At 38.2% G+C, this 16,955-nt stretch overlaps 2 protein-coding genes across 3 annotated transcripts in view; one reads left to right on the forward strand and one right to left on the reverse strand.

Annotated features, from left to right (window-relative positions):
• Nucleotides 1–972: 972 nt before the first annotated feature.
• rps18 (ribosomal protein S18) lies at nucleotides 973–4,103 on the reverse strand. The gene is made up of 6 exons (XM_052135578.1): nucleotides 4,046–4,103; nucleotides 3,363–3,461; nucleotides 3,191–3,277; nucleotides 2,997–3,098; nucleotides 1,387–1,478; nucleotides 973–1,077 (listed from the first exon to the last, which is right to left on the reverse strand). Exons 1-6 carry the CDS (start codon nucleotides 4,046–4,048, stop codon nucleotides 1,002–1,004), a joined length of 459 nt encoding a protein of 152 aa, XP_051991538.1. The 5' UTR covers nucleotides 4,049–4,103; the 3' UTR covers nucleotides 973–1,001.
• A 561-nt stretch (nucleotides 4,104–4,664) lies between these two features.
• The window catches only part of vps52 (VPS52 subunit of GARP complex), a 33,342-nt gene continuing 21,051 nt past the window's right edge, over nucleotides 4,665–16,955 (forward strand). Inside the window, exons 1-9 of one of the 2 annotated variants that reach the window (XM_052135530.1) lie at nucleotides 4,665–4,777; nucleotides 9,444–9,525; nucleotides 9,988–10,040; nucleotides 10,120–10,195; nucleotides 11,371–11,438; nucleotides 11,591–11,766; nucleotides 11,855–12,005; nucleotides 12,126–12,226; nucleotides 14,431–14,563. In XM_052135530.1, the coding sequence (XP_051991490.1) occupies nucleotides 4,691–4,777; nucleotides 9,444–9,525; nucleotides 9,988–10,040; nucleotides 10,120–10,195; nucleotides 11,371–11,438; nucleotides 11,591–11,766; nucleotides 11,855–12,005; nucleotides 12,126–12,226; nucleotides 14,431–14,563 (927 nt within the window). In that variant the 5' untranslated portion in view covers nucleotides 4,665–4,690. The remainder of the gene's footprint in view (nucleotides 4,778–9,443; nucleotides 9,526–9,987; nucleotides 10,041–10,119; nucleotides 10,196–11,370; nucleotides 11,439–11,590; nucleotides 11,767–11,854; nucleotides 12,006–12,125; nucleotides 12,227–14,430; nucleotides 14,564–16,955) is intronic. The other variant, XM_052135531.1, reaches the window with a different exon arrangement.

The following is a 16,955-nucleotide window of genomic DNA, read 5'->3' on the forward strand; positions in this document are numbered from 1 at the left end:
ACTAATATCTATAACATCTTGGTCATTGTGTAATTTGATAAAATATGGTAATAAATTGTGTATAAAAATGTATTAAATAATAATTGTATTTAGAACCCCAGTGAGCAAGCCAAAGGTGACTGTGGCAAGGAACACAAAACTCCTTAAGATGTTGGTTAATGGAGAAAAATAACCTTGGGAAAAGCCAGACTCACTGTGGAGGCCAGTTCCCCTCTGGTTAAAAAGCACAAATTTAATGCCAGTATTAGTTATTTCTGTGCAGTGCAAGCCATGGTTTAAAATTTGTAAAAATAAAATAAAATGTATGAACTGTAAGATTAATTATGTTTTTAAAGTCCATCCTGGATTAACTGCAAAAGTTCACATTGATGCAATTGTCCTTTAGTTGGCTGATGAAGGCATTTGTTGGCAATTAATTAATAAAAGACATAAAATGTCATATTTACATATACCATAAATTGAATTTGTAAGATTTCAAATCAGTCACTAAATAAAAAGAGTACCCATTCTTCGCTTTTTGAGCCAAAGGAATCACTGTGATGTCATATGGGGACTTGATTTACCAGCAGACACAATTTATCATGACAGCAGCACGAGGGAGACCTACATGATATTATGCAGGTAGTTTTAATGTTGTGTATGGTTGGTGTACATACACACGCACCACCATATATATATATATATATATATATATATATATATATATATAAAATAAACTCCAGTAGTCATTTAATTGATTTAGTTTAAACATGTCTCACCCAGTTCAATTTCCCAGGATAGTCTAGTTTCATTACTAATTTAATTTATGTTTAATGCAGACGAGTCCATGTAAAACATTTTATAATATAGCCTAGTGTTCTAAACGTAAGTTTTTCCAATTACTGTGATTTTATTTCAGTTTCTCCATTTAACAATAACACCGCCTATAAATTTTAAGAAAATACACTTAAAAGAACAAAGACAGAGACAAAGTGTGTGAACTAAGGAGTTTTATTTTACGTTTACTTCTTCTTGGACACACCCACGGTACGACCACGGCGACCGGTGGTCTTCGTGTGCTGACCACGCACACGCAGACTAGAGAAAGAGAAAAACAGTCAATACAATAATTCAGCCACATATAGTAAGCAAATTGTATTTTATTTTTTTTTACCATTTACAATCTTTATTTACCATAAATACTTTACAGTATCTTATAATAATTGGTACACTACAATATTTCCTGTTCTAATTCTTGTTAGTCCTTAAAAGAAACCTAGATAACTGAATATTTTAGCACATTTCTATGTTGTTCTATTCTTAAACCATAATTTCAGTGCATCACAGGCAATCATTGCACGTTATTTCAAAAGAAACTAAAAGTCAAGCATTTGTAATGCAACTCACCCCCAGAAGTGACGGAGACCACGGTGAGCCCTGATCTTCTTCAGTCTCTCCAGATCTTCTCTCAATTTGTTGTCCAAACCGTTAGCAAGGACCTTGAGAAAACCACAAACCATTAACAAGAGGAACTGTGTTGTCTTATTTTGGAAGGATATTACAAGGCACTTCAATGGCCAGAACTATCTTTATCATATGGCGTGCAGGAAACATCCCACACCTGCAACTGATGTGACACTCACAGACAAAAAAAAAAACACTTTATCTGGAGAGATGAATTGGCAGTAGTATATTTACACATAACACTAATATTAGAATCAATGTCTGCTCACTGATGTCAAGGGTTGAGGCATCAAAGAAATGTTGGCTTGCTCTTTGAAAAAATGATTTCCCATCAGTCATTAATGAAGAGGACCTCATTTTTATACATTAAAAGAAAGGTTCAGTCAAAAATATAGATAGTCAGTATTACATTCATCCTCTTGTCGCTCTAAACTTATGACTATGTTGCATAACAGTCACTTTGTTTAAATGTTGCAACTGATTTCCTTTAACCAGACTCACTTTAAAGATTAAAAATAAGCACCAAGCAGTGTCAGTGGCCCATGTGACTTGTGCGTCATACTTCAAATCTTTCATGAAGGCACTTTGTAGTATGAACAGACCAAAACTGAAGTCTTCATTTACTCTCAAATCAAATATGGCAACACATCAATAACATCAAACCTCATTCGTCCATTACACAAATGACTTAAAATTAGATTGACATAAGTCTTATGCGCTACTTTAAAGAATTTCACCCTTATGCAGTCTCAAACTCATGCCTTTTGCACAAGAAAATATATTTTCATAAATGATGCGTTTATATTAGGGGTGGAAATTAATTTCTGCAATTAATATTTATTTTTTAACACTTAAATAATAATTCAGTAGCCATTTTTTTGTTTTCCCTGAAATTTAACACAATAGGAGAAAAGTGTCCCAAGTTCAGGCTTGGATTAGGGTGGGGATAGTTAGGGCATTTGCTGCTTGCCAGGTACAAATCCAGCACCTTTATAAAATGGGCTAAACTCAATTTTTTCCCCCACTTTCTGTGGCTAAAATACATTTTCAAGAGGTCCATGCTTAAATTGACTGAACATCCTTGCACAGAAACTAACTGTGTGAAGCAGTGCATGCTTATTCATTACGCTGGTTTTGATTTGTTGTACAGAGAATTGAGACTTCAACCGCAAGCAGGCAAGATGCTGTATCTCTATCCATTGTAATTATATTCATTGTAATTATATTCTCATCATATCCCCAAAATATCTTTGTTTGTGCTCTGCAGAAGTCAAACGAGTTTAAGACGCATGGGTGTGTAAACAATGTGAATTATCATTTTGGGAGAACTAGCCCTTTAAAGTCACCTGCATTTGCAACATTTAAATCTTATGCATTCGTTTCATCGAGTATGGAACGAAAAGAGGGCAAGTATATAGACCATTTAAATTGTGCAAACTGTCCTTTTAACCTATGGTTGCTAGAGTAAAATAATAAACTACCCAGTAAAGCTTTAACATAATAAGACTGTGACGTTAAAATACTTTGTGATACTTAAAAACCTCCATGCATACCTGGCTGTATTTGCCGTCTTTTATATCCTTCTGTCTGTTGAGGAACCAGTCAGGGATTTTGTACTGGCGAGGGTTCTGCATGATGGTCACCACCCGCTCGACCTGATCAACAATCAATAACACAATCAATAAACACGTCACTTTAGCAGCATAAATCGACTGTTATAAAACTACAGATGCATCACCAGACGCACCTCATCATCAGTCAGCTCTCCAGCCCTTTTGCTCAGGTCAATATCAGCTTTCCTCAGGACGACGTGAGCATATCTCCGTCCCACACCCTGCAGATGTACAGTGAGGGGTCAGACAACATGACTCACTGCAAACTAGTTTTCAGCAGTTTGTCTGATTTCTTCTGAGACTCACCTTGATGGCGGTGATGGCAAAGGCGATTTTACGCCGTCCGTCGATGTTCGTGTTGAGAACACGAAGAATGTGCTGGAACTTCTCTGGAATGACGAGCGACTGAGAAAAAAAAAAGAAATAACTGTTGTTTAGTTTTAAGGAAATTAATTAAGCTTTATGATGCAGACCTGCAACTAATTTACTAGACTATAATAAAATGCGATAACTTCATCTCAAGAACAAAACCAAAATAAAAAGCCAAATCAACATGTAACTATATAGCTAGTTAGTTAAGTATACATCACATACGGTGGCCAAATCATGGTACAGTGACGGTGTAAAGTTATTACAACATGGTACTTTAAATAATGCCATGATACAGAAAGAACCAAATATTCGTATACCATGATATCTACAAAGTATTACAAGTTAATTATTTGAAAAACATGGTTAATTTCCTAAAACCCCGGGACACTTTTGGTTAATGGATCTGCACTGGCGCGCGACTATGAGCCAGGCTTTCAGTCTCTCATGACTAATAGTTAATCAACATAATCTATACTACACGCATAAAATACAAATCTATATATAATATATAGGATTGAACTGTATATTATGATGCATTTGTATAAACAAACAGTTCAAATCAAAGACGATGTAGGCAGATTTCAGCAAATATTTCTAGGATTTCATTTCTTCCTCACCATCTTGGAAGCTGGTTCCGCGCAAAGAGGAAGTGATCACGATCTCGCGAGACTTTTGATACGAAGAGATTCCGTCACAATATAAATGTCCGGCTGAATGGTTACAAATATTGTCCTTTCTACAAATACAATATAAAAATCTTTTAAAAAAAGGAATCAAATAATCTCTAATATGTTCTACATTTAGATGATATTTAGTTTTATTTTCGTATTCTCTCATTTACAACATCTATAATGTTGTCTAAGATGGAATTTAATGTACCCCTTCTGTTGTTCTTTCCTCTTAATTTTTTGTCGTTTCTACTATATCCTTTTATGCATTTTTTTTGTCTGTGTAAGTGAATCTACATGGGGATTTCTAATCTAATCTCGTATAAGTGGGAAACATAGATATGTTCAGCATCATACCATTTGCACTGATTTCTGAACAGAGTTAATGTTATGTACACAATCAATTTTGTTATGTACAAAATACACAATCGATGCTATGCATTATAGATTTTCGTAACATTTACTATTTAAAAGTAAATTTTAGATTTGTCTGGTCCGAAAGAAAGAAAACATTCCCAGTCAAAATGCGGAACTGGAAACTGGAGGGACAGAAATACTGAAGGGACTTGTAGTTTTTAATGAATTTCAGACGCGATGGCGGAACCGTCGATGACTGCTGCTGCTCATTTAAACACAGCCGTTGATTCAGTGAATGGAGCGATGTCTTATTTACAGGATGAGGTGATAACTTTCACTTATATTATAACAGCTTCAGTGATGTGTTTACCTGTGCACGTTCCACCCATTTAAATCCTTTTACATTAGTTTTAGCAACCCCTGTAAAGAGATAAAACAGGCTGTTTGAATTTCGGAAATAAATGTTAACGTCATACCTAACTTGGTGGTACCTTGGCTATCAAATCATGTTACCATGGTAATAACGTATATTTTGGCCATGTTTTGTGTTGTTGTTTTGTTTCGTTTTTTTTACACGTACCATGCTAATAGACCTTTTTCGCACACTGATGACGCGTCTCCGCCTAATTTAACAATCTCGTAAATAAATAAAATTATATATATATATATATATATATATATATATATATATATATATATATACAGTATCTCACAAAAGTGAGTACACCCCTCACATTTTTGTAAATATTTGATTATATATTTTCATGTGACAACACTAAAGAAATGACACTTTGCTGCAATATAAAGTAGTGAGTGTACAGCCTGTATAACAGTGTAAATTTGTGGTGCCCTCAAAATAACTCAACACACAGCCATTAATGTCTAAACCGCTGGCAACAAAAGTGAGTACACCCCTAAGTGAAAATGCCCAAATTGTGCCCAAAGTGTAAATATTTTGTGTGGCCACCATTATTTTCCAGCACTGCTTTAAACCTCTTGGGCATGGAGTTCACCAGAGCTTCACAGGTTGCCACTGGAGTCCTCTTCCACTCCGCCATGGCGACATCACAGAGTTGGTGGATGTTAGAGACCTTGTGCTCCTCCACTTTCTGTTTGAGGATGCCCCACAGATGCTCAGTAGTGTTTAGGTCTGGAGACATGCTTGGCCAGTCCATCACCTTCACCCTCAGCTTCTTTAGCAAGGCAGTGGTCGTCTTGGAGGTGTGTTTGGGGTCGTTTATCATGCTGGTATACTGCTCTGTGGCCCAGTCTCCGAAGGGAGGGATCATGCTCTGCTTCAGTATGTCACAGTACATGTTGGCATTCATGGTTCCCTCAATGAACTGTAGCTCCCTAGTGCCGGCAGCACTCATGCAGCCCCAGACCATGACACTCCCACCACCATGCTTGACCGTAGGCAAGACACACTTGTCTTTGTACTCCTCACATGGTTGCCGCCACACACGCAGGTGTATTCACTTTTGTGAGATACTGTATATATATAATTTTTTTAATATTGATTGTAAATTTAAAACATTATGTTTTGTGTTATATTACCCTGGAATTCGGTTAAAAAAAATGAATTACCACAGCTGTGAGGGGGTTTCTATTACAGCTGCTGAGAGAGTGACAGTAAATTTGGCATGCTGTCTTAATCCACTGCTCTCTATTTTTTCCTTTTATGGAAATTAATTCAAAAGTAATTGTGGAAATAATATTTGCTGTGATCTCCAATTCACTCCCATTCACCGCTGTCAAAGATTACCCTGCAAACGTTTACTTCCGTGCTCCAAAACCCGGAGTGTGAAAAAGGTCTATACAGTTGAAGTCAGAAGTTTACATACACTCAGGTTGAAGTCATTAAAACTATTTTTTTTAACCACTCCACAGATTTCATATTAGCAAACTATAGTTTTGGTAAGTCATTTAGGACATCTGCTTTGTGCATGACAAGTAATTTTTCCAACAATTGTTTACAGACAGATTGCTCACTTTTAATTGGCTATATCACAATTCCAGTGGGTCAGAGGTTTACACTTATGGGGCTTTTCCACTGCACGGTTCAACTCGACTCTGCTCGCTTTTTTGGGGTTTTCCTCTGTGGATAGTACTTGGTACCTGATACTTTTTTGTACCACCTCAGTTAAAGTTCCAAGCGAGCCGTGCCGATACTAAATGTGACGTCAAAATCCTGCAGATCACTGATTGGTCAGGGAGAATCGTCACTACCAGTGTCACCAGATTTACGACACTTGATGTCAGAGGTGCAGACGTTCCTCTCGTTAGCGATGAGTGAAACGAAAAAGTCTATGAGGAAGTGCATCAGCTGTTGGCCACACATGGCTACCACCAGATCTACCAACAGTGTAGGGAAAAGTAAAAAAAAAAGGATCAAGGAAAAGTGGAAGTGGTTCAACCAAATGTACGCTATCTAAACCAGCAAGCAATGGGAGGAAGAGGCCCTGGACTGAGCCATGATGGAGGATGGTATGTTTTGTTATGTTAACTCTATACTCTGATTGAAAGCTTCACTTATTTAGTTGATCAGCTACTGGAAGATTGCTTTTAAAATAACCAGGCCAATTTAACTGTTAAACTTGAGTAAAATAATTATGCAACAACTGCTTTATGCAGCACAATGAGCTAGTAGCTAACAGCTAGCGGTTGTGTTATTGTTTTTGTCAGTTTGTGTCATGTTTAAGATGATGTCACGGCAGTAGAGGTGGCGCAACTATGACGATCAGCCTATAATCCCACCCACGTTGAGGCGGCACTAAACTGCAGTTGAAATGCAAGCTCAGAAACGTAAAGCGAGTAGAGTTGTGGCGAGTCGAACCATAACGTGCAGTGGAAAAGTGCCAAGTTAACTGTGCCTTTAAGCAGATTGGAAAACTCAAGAAAATTATGTCAAGCATTTAGACAATTAGCTTCTGATAGGAGGTTGTGGCAGGGCGGAGGGCGGGGCCAGGTCGTGATCCTACACACCCGGTCCCGTATTAGGTTAATTAAGCCTCCGAGGGATAAAGGTCGACTGCAGGGGATCGTGCGGGAGAGAGAGATTGTTTACAGACATGTCCGTCATGTGTAAAGGGTTCAATGGAAAGAAGGCAGCGAGAACTGGCTTGACAATATAAATAATAGTTTAATTAGCCTAATACGGGACCGGGTGTGTAGGATCACGACCCGGCCCCACCCTCCACCCTGCTCTATGAGGTGTACTGAATTGGAGGTGTACCTGTGGATGTATTTTAAGGCTTTCAAACTCAATGCCTCTTTGTGTGACATCATGGGAAAAGCTAAAGAAATCCGAAATTTTTCCAAAACTGCCATCAAAAAGCCAGACTACAGTCTGCAGGTGCGCATGGGGACAAAGATCTTACTTTTTGGAGAAATGTCCTCTGGTCTAATGAAACAAAAACTGAACTGTCCGATCATAATGACCATCGTGTATATTTGGAGCAAGCATGGGGGTTGCAGCATCATGTTGTGGGGGTGCTTTGCTGTAGGAAGGACTGGTGCGCTAACTAAGTGTTTGTAAACTTCTGACCCACTGGGAATGTGATGAAAGAAATAAAAGCTGAAATAAATAATTCTCTCTACTAACTGAACTGTTCGACCATAATGACCATCGTTATGTTTGGAGGAAAAAGGGTGGGCCTTGCAAACCGAAGAACTCCATCCCAACCGTGAAGCAAGGGGTTGAAAGCATCATGTTGTGGGGTGCTTTGCTGCAGGAGGGACTGGTTCACTTCACAAAATAGATGACATCATGAAGAAAGAAAATGATGTGGATATATTGAAGCAACTTCTCAAGACAGCAGCCAGGAAGTTAAAGCTCGGTCGCAAATGGGTCTTCCAAATGGACAATGACCCCAAGCATACCTCCAAATCTGTGGCAAAATGGCTTAAGGACAACAAAGTCAAGGTATTGGAGTGGCCATCACAAAGCCCTGACCTCAATCCGATAGAAAATGTGTGGGCAGAACTGAAAAAGCGTGTGCGAGCAAGGAGACCTACAAACCTGACTTAGGGGGCATTTACACTACAACGTTTTCAGCGTTTTGGGGTCTGAAAACGCAAACTTTTGAAAACGGGTTTCAAAGTGCAAGTTTTTGAAAACGATGCCGTTATCGTCTCCGTGTAAACATACAAACACACGAATTTGTGAAAATGATGACATCATCCGCACGTTGTGCTGGTCAACATTTTGAGTTTATTGACGCTTCTCCAGCAGTAATTGTAGTAATAAAGCAACCTCATCCGTTCAGACAAAATTGCTCGATGCTTTTGCCATCTTCATTGTTTGTTTTCACCACTCTGCGGAAGAATGCTTATGTGTGCAGGTGCGTAGTGTTTCAACTACTGGCCTGGCACGCATAATACAGCATTTATTGTCATTTTTTTGGATCCATGTGAACGGGGATCATTTTGACAAAGTTGCCATCTGTATGCAAAACCTTTAAAAAACATAAAGGAAAACCTTTTCCGTTTTTAGTACATCGTTGTTGTGTAAACGTACCCTCAGTTAGTTCAGTTTTGCCTGGAGGAATGGGCCAAAATTCCAGCTACTTATTATAAAATGCTTGTGGAAGGCTACCCAAAATATTTGACCCAACTTAAACAATTTACAGACAATGCTACCAAATACTAACAAAGTGTATGTAAACTTCTGACCCACTGGGAATGATGAAAGAAATAAAAGCTGAAATAAATAATTCTCTACAATTATTCTGACATTTTACATTCTTAAAATAAAGTAGTGATCCAAACTGACCTACGACAGGGAATGTATTCTATGATTAAATGTTGAATTGTGAGTTTAAATGTATTTGGCTAAGGTGTATGTAAACTTCATATGTACCATGATTCTTCAAAATACCATGTAAATACCGTTCTATAAAATATGGTAATCATTCAGCACCAAGTACCATCTGGTACCACCACTGTACTTCCTTTAGTTTGCTAATGTGCATGTGTGTGTGTTTGGCAGAAGACAGACTTTGATGTGGTACCTCTAAATCTGGGTGATCTGGACATCACAACAGATGAGTTCATTCTGGACGAGGTGGACAGTAAGTTCTGTGCTATTATCTTGCCCCAGGGCAGTGTCAGAGAGTTTCAGGCCTGCTGAAGGAACTTGCCCTATCCTGCTGCATTGTCATGACATCTTAAGCTTGTTGCTTCTTTACATGTGTATTTCTGTCTTGCAAACAGAGACATTTGGCTTTTTATAAGTTTAAGAGTTGTTGTGAGTTGTGCTAATATAAAACAAAAGTGTGTTTATGAATTTATAGTCATAGTCATTATGTTGCATTATAGTGTTTTTGCACTTAACATTGAATTTATTGACATATTTAGAAATGGAGATTTTTCATAAATGTGGGACCAAGGAAAAAGTTGGCAGAGCTATTAAAATCTGAGCTTCTGGGCCGATCGTGCCCGCAGAAAACATCCTATTGAACTCTTGAATTATAAGCAACATCTTTTGAATTCAGAAGTATGAAACAAGTCCCTTGTTATTTGTCTTTTCCTAGTTCACATTCAAGCGAACCTTGAAGATGATCTAGTGAAGGAGGCACTCAAGACGGTGAGATGATGAATGATGTTAAATGTATGTGTGTTTATGGTCATCACGATCTGAGATGTGTGTGTTTGTGTCGGCTCAGGGTGTGGATCTGCGGCAGTACTCGAAGCAGGTGGAGACGGAGCTGCAGCGCATTGAACAGGTGTCAATCAAGGACTGTATCCAGACTGATGTGCTCTTTGGCCTTATATCAATCCAATAGCCTGTCATGATAATGTTATGTTTCACTTGTCTTACTGATACACTAATATCAGTGAATGAAAGAATTTCAAGAACAAGTCCAAGTCATATTTCACCCTAAAATCAACAGGAAAAAAATAGAAAATGTAATTTCTTTTTAAAGAAAACTAAGCCGGTTTTTGGATTAGTGTTGAATAAGTTACTGAAAGAAATTAATGCACTACAAATTACAACACATTTTTGACTACTTAACTGACTACTTTATATATATATATATATATATATATATATATATATATATATATATATATATAAAAATATATACATATTTATTTTCAATTTGCTTTCTAAAACAAAACAAAAAAAATGTTCTGCTGAAATTCTGAAATATTGTCTATATTTCCTCTGTTCATTGTCGCATGCAAGTCATTCACTTGTGTCTACCTTACAATGACTAGTTAGTTAGTCCCCCTAGAACACCTGTCATAGACTAGCGAACAGATGTGTATATATATATATATATATATATATGAAAGTTATTTATGTTTTAGATTTATTTTACATAAAGATATTTTTTAGTAATATGTGTAACCCAGTAGTGTACTTCTAAGTAATTTGCTTAATAAGTAATTATGATCTGATTGCAAAATTTATAAGAATGAATAATTCTGGTTATAAGTTACACTACTTTTTGACATAAAGTAGTTTGATTACAGATTAAACCCAACACTGTTTTGAACCATTAAGGTTTTTGACATTATAATCACCCTTCCCCCCAACTCTTTTCAGTGTAATGCACAAATCACATTATTATTTTACTGTAATGAGAAAAAAAGAATGTAAATTATTTAAAGGATGTACACATGATGGTAGTATTTATAAAATATAAATGATGCCTTTATGCTTATTTAGATAAAAACTATATATGTTTTTTTATTAGAATCTAAAGAGAATCGTTGAGAATAAATATCAGCATTTGGCAGGACATGTGCTTAATAGTCATGAAAAATAGTTTTAGGTGTCATTATTTATTTAAATTTTGTGTTGAAATGTGATCTGGACAATTTATCATTTATTTATTTAACGTTCATTAATTGAGACAATTAAATGTTTTCCTGTATATTGAAATATAATCCTTGACGTGTTGGCGTAGATATTAAAGAGAGTCAGAATATTGCCTCTTTACATAACCAGATCACAGCCTGTGACTCGATACTGGAGGTGAGTGAATTCAAGACTTGACCTGAGCTCTTTACACTGTTGTCTCTTGATAAAGATTTATCACTGGGAAAGATTCATATAAATTGTAGTAACATTGCTGTAAAGAGATGATCATACTGTCAGAGACGTGCTTTGTCTGTCTGTGTCTCTAGCGAATGGAGGGCATGTTGAGCAGTTTTCAGAGCGATCTATCGTCCATCAGCAGCGAGATACAGACTCTACAGCAGCAGTCTGTCAGTATGAACATGAGGCTGAAGAATCGTCAGGCCGTGCGCAGTCAGCTTAGCCAACTGGTCGATGAACTCGTCATGCCCAGCACAATGATCTCGTGAGACACATATGAGTCTGTTATAACTCAGCATATTTTTACATATTGTAAAAGAACAGGTGTGTAACTGATGGTCTGTGTGTTGCAGTGTGATTCTGGACAGTCCTGTCACAGAGCAGGAATTTCTCGAGCAGCTTCATGAGCTCAATAACAAGATCAACTTTGCTAAAGAGTTGAGCTTCAGAGAAACCCTTGCCTGCTCCGATATACAGGACATCGTAGACCGTCTCAAAATTAAAGTAAGGGATACAATGAAAAGACTGATTGGTTCACACACTTTCACTCATTTGGTTAATTACTTTTAGAAAGTGGATGCAGTTTTATAGGGTGATTAATAGGAATCTGTTTTGCATTCTCAGGCCGTCTCAAAGATTCGTGAGTTCATCCTACAGAAGATCTACTCATTCAGAAAGCCCATGACCAACTACCAGATCCCCCAGAACACATTACTCAAATATAGGTATAAAAAACATAGTGATTTAGACACTTTTGTATATAAGACATTGGGCTCAGTTTTCATACCCGCTCTACATCTGTGCACAACGTCTTTCAATTGTTGTGCGATTTAAGTGCGATTTTCATACCTGGGCAACATGCAACTGACCGTGGATGGAAACGTGCCGTGAGTGCATTAACGTAAGTGTATGGGAGGTTCAAAGCCCAATTTGCTATAAGTCATTGTGCTTAAGAAGTCTATTCTCAGTTCAAAGTCTAAAAGTCCATGCATGTGCAGTTCTGGGATTCCACCAGCAGATGATATCAAAGTGCTATCAATGTCCCTAACAATCACTGTGAATACTAGCTATGATGTTGTCTGTCTATATTATCTATATTTTAACACAGCCTACATCCAGTTAGCCTGATAAGCACCACATTTTCAATGTGTTTGTGAAGAAGACTGTGTCATAGAGGTATACCTGAGGTATAAAACGGACGCAAAACATTGGTACAGTTGTCAGACGTTTACATCCACCTTAGCCAAATACATTTAAACATTTAAGTTTTTCACAATTCCTGACATTTAATCATAGAATACATTCCCTGTCTTAGGTCAGTTAGGATCATTACTTTATTTTAAGAATGTGAAATGTCAGAATAATTGTAGAGAGAATTATTTATTTCAGCTTTTATTTCTTTCATCACATTCCCAGTGGGTCAGAAGTTTACATACACTTTGTTAGTATTTGGTAGCATTGTCTTTAAATTGTTTTACTTGGGTCAAACACTTGGGTAGCCTTCCACAAGCTTCTTACAATAAGATGCTGGAATTGTGGCCCATTCCTCTAGACAGAACTGGTGTAACTGAGTCATGTTTGTAGGCCTCCTTGCTCGCACCTGCTTTTTCAGTTCTGCCCACAAATTTGGAGGTATGCTTGGGGTCATTGTCCATTTGGAAGACCCATTTACGACCAAGCTTTAACTTCCTGGCTGAAGTCTTGAGATTTTGCTTCAATATATACACATAATTTTCCTTCCTCATGATGCCATCTATTTTGTGAAGTGCACCAGTCCCTCCTGCAGCAAAACACCCCCACAACATGATGCAGTCACCCCCATGCTTCATGGTTGGGATGGTGTTCTCTCGGCTTGCAAGCCTCACCCTTTTTCCTCCAAACATAACGATGGTCATTATGGCCAAAAAGTAAAAGTTTTGTTTCATCTGACTAGAGGGAGTTTCTACAAAAAGTAATATCTTTGTCCCCATGTGCACTTTGTAAACTGTCTGGCTTTTTTATGGTGGTTTTGGAGCATTGGACTCGTTTTACTGTGGATATAGATACTTGTCTACTGGTTTACTCCAGCATCTTCACAAGGTGCTTTGCTGTTATTCTGGGATTGATTTGCACTTTTTGCACAAAACTACGTTCATCTCTAGGAGACCGAATGCCTCTCCTTCCTGAGTGGTATGATGGCTGCGTGGTCCCATGGTGTTTATACTTGCGTACTGTTGTTTGTACAGATGAACATGGAACCTTCAGGCATTTGGAAATTGCTCCAAGGATGAACCAGACTTGTGGAGGTCCACACATTTTATTTCTGAGTTCTTGGCTGATTTCTTTTGATTTTCCCATGATGTCAAGCAAAGAGACACTGAGTTTGAAGGTAGGCCTTAAAATACATCCACAGGTATACCTCCAATTCAGTACATCTCCTGTAAGAAGCTAATTGGATAATTGTCCAAAGGCTTGACATAAATTTCTGGAATTTTACAAACTGCATAAAGGCACAGTTAATGTTACAGTGTATGTAAACGTCTGACCCACTGGAATTGTGATATAGTCAAATAAAAGTGAAACAATCGGTCTGTAAACAATTGTTGGAAAAATTACATGTGTCATGCACAAAGTAGATGTTCTAAATTACTTGCCAAAACTATAGTTTGCTAATATGAAATCTGTGGAATGGTTAAAAAAATTAGTTTTAATGACTTCAACCCAAGTGTATGTAAACTTCTGACTTCTACTGTATGATATGTTTCTATAGTGTCTACAAAACCTCTTGGCCATGCCCTTTGTTGATATCATAATGCTACATAGCAGTCTTTAAATAGGGCTCATTATCCCATTTTTTTTATTCCAGAAGCAGAAGATTGTAAAATATGACTGTTGTTACCAGGTGTTGTAGTAGGGATTGGTGTATGAATATGTTTCTGCTCATGTGCAGGTTCTTCTATCAGTTCCTTCTGGCCAACGAGAGGACAGTTGCTAAGGAGATCCGTGATGAGTATGTGGACACCATGAGCAAAATCTACTTCAGTTACTTCAAGTCCTACAGTAGCAGACTGCTGAAAGTGCAGGTGAGACAGCGAACGGCTGGATTTGTTTGTTATGTGTGTATGGTGTGCAACAGTGCCAAATCACTTCTCCAACATCTTGGTTCCACAAGTATATTTCCATGAATTTTTTCAATAGGGATTTCATAAAAATCCTTCCTTAAAGAGTTCTAAGCCGCATGGCTCAAACCGCATGGCTATACACTTTGTTTTGAATAGGGGTGTAACAGGGCAGTGGTGGCTCAGTGGTTGAGGCTCAGGATTACTGACCAGAAGGACGGGGGTTCAAGCCCCAGCACCACCAAGATGCCACTGTTGGGCCCTTGAGCAAGGCCCTTAACCCCAGGGGCGCCGTATCATGGCTGACCCTGCACTCTGACCCCAGCTTAGCTGGGATATGTGAAAAACTAATAAATTTCACTGTATATATGCAAAAAACTGTGTGTATAATGTGTGACCACAATAAAGGATTCTTCTTCTTCTAACAGTGTATCGTGGCACAATACATTGCGGTTCAAAATGTGACAATGCGCATCGTGGTGATTGGGCTTTTTTTTTTATATAATGTTTTTATAGGTATTTTACAAGCATGTATATCCAAAACGTGCATCATCCTACGCATACACAGGGGTGTGTAAAGTGTTACTATAAGTAAGTACTGTTTCCCAAGAATTTTACATTAAGTAGTATAAAAATGGTATATTTTAACTTGAGTACATTTTAAGTGCTGTAACTGTACTTTTACTGCGCTATTTTCCCTCTGTCTGTGTTCGATACTTCCCTGTCCTGATTTGTTTTTTTCATCCATCAATGTGATTGGCTAGGGATAGTCTCGTGAAATCGTCAAATCAAATCAAACATGTAAAAAAGTTGAACGGCAGCTGTAGATCGGGCGCCAACTCTTATGGATGTGGATAATGCGTCAAGCGCAGTTCAACATCTGAACATCCACTGCCGCTCCTGAAAGGGCTTTTCGCATTGAAAGGCCAATTGCTCTTGTGACATGAGTTTAGTTTGCTCTAGCCAGATGTCAGTATTAATTCTGCCTTTGAGGTAAATTTGATATTTCCGCTTACTAGATTCTATGTGTAATATAGCCTGTAATTTAGAAAAAAATCTATCACTGAGATTATTGGGTTGCTGTGAGAGATTAATGCAATGTTATCAATAGGACTGGGTGATAAAACGATCATGATGTTTATCAGAAAAAAGAGCAATGTCCTCGATATTGATGATTTACTTTTGAGTAATTTTCTGTACCGTAATTTCCGGACTATTGAGCGCACCTGAATATTGAGCCGCACCCACTGATTTTTAAATAAAATATTATTTTGAACATAAATAAGCCGCACCTGTCTATAAGCCGCAGGTGCCTACCGGTACATTGAAACAAATGAACTTTACTCAGGCTTTAACGAAACACGGTGTGGCAGTGGGGGCGTGGTCAAGCGCCCGTCCGGGAGAGAAAAGCGGTAAAGGCGCTTACACCTGAGCTAAATTATGTCTAACACCGGTGTCTAATTTCAGTAAGCATGGGGAGAGCGGCATAAAAAGGCAGCAGCCACAGAGCTGAGAGAGTGACACACGTCAGTCTAGTGTTGGCGCATAGAAGAATTGAGAAACTTTATAAAATTGATTAAACATTGCTGTGGCCATTAAAAGCCTTACCTGGAACGTCAAGTGCCCTGCTGAAAACTGTCACACTGGTGCCCGTGTGACAGTTTTCCCAAGAAGGACACGTGAATCAGGGCACTTGAAATTAGACACCGGTGTTAGACATAATTTAGCGCAGGTGTAAGCGCCCTTACAGCTTTTCTCTCCCGGACGGGCGCTTGACCACGCCCCCGCTGCCACACACGGCTTGTAATAAAACATTTGCAGTAAACAGTAGCCTACCAAGTCATTGGTCACTATCTTCCTCGTCCTGTGCACTGAAACCACTGAAGTCATCGCCTTCGGTGTCGGAGTTGAATAGCCTCAGATTTAGTTGTCTTTTTGCACTGAGTCAATTCCTCACGCTGCTGTTTCCAACGTCTTATCATCGACTCATTAAGACCAAGCTCCCGTGCAGCAGCTCTATTTCCTTTTCAACAGCCAGATCAATCGCCTTCAACTTGAAAGCAGCATCATATGCGTTTCTCCATGTCTTTGCCATGGTGAGGGTGACAAAATGACTACCGTGAGGCCTAATCAGAATGATGGGAAGTTTGAGCGCGCTCGATTTAATCTAAACTGTAAACAAAAAAAGTTGTTTTGACCTTAACCCATTCGGCAATTTCATTGGTCTAATGAAAGCTTCACGCCGCCAAAAAACTGAGCACGTCACAGAATGTTTTTTTTTTTTTTTTTTTTATAAAATTTGAAAGCGGGAAAAATCCATATATTAGCCGCGTCATTGTATAAGCCGCGAGGTTCA

This window comes from Xyrauchen texanus, chromosome 10 (genome assembly GCF_025860055.1).
Source record: "Xyrauchen texanus isolate HMW12.3.18 chromosome 10, RBS_HiC_50CHRs, whole genome shotgun sequence".
In the NCBI taxonomy this organism is placed as follows: Eukaryota; Metazoa; Chordata; class Actinopteri; order Cypriniformes; family Catostomidae; genus Xyrauchen; species Xyrauchen texanus.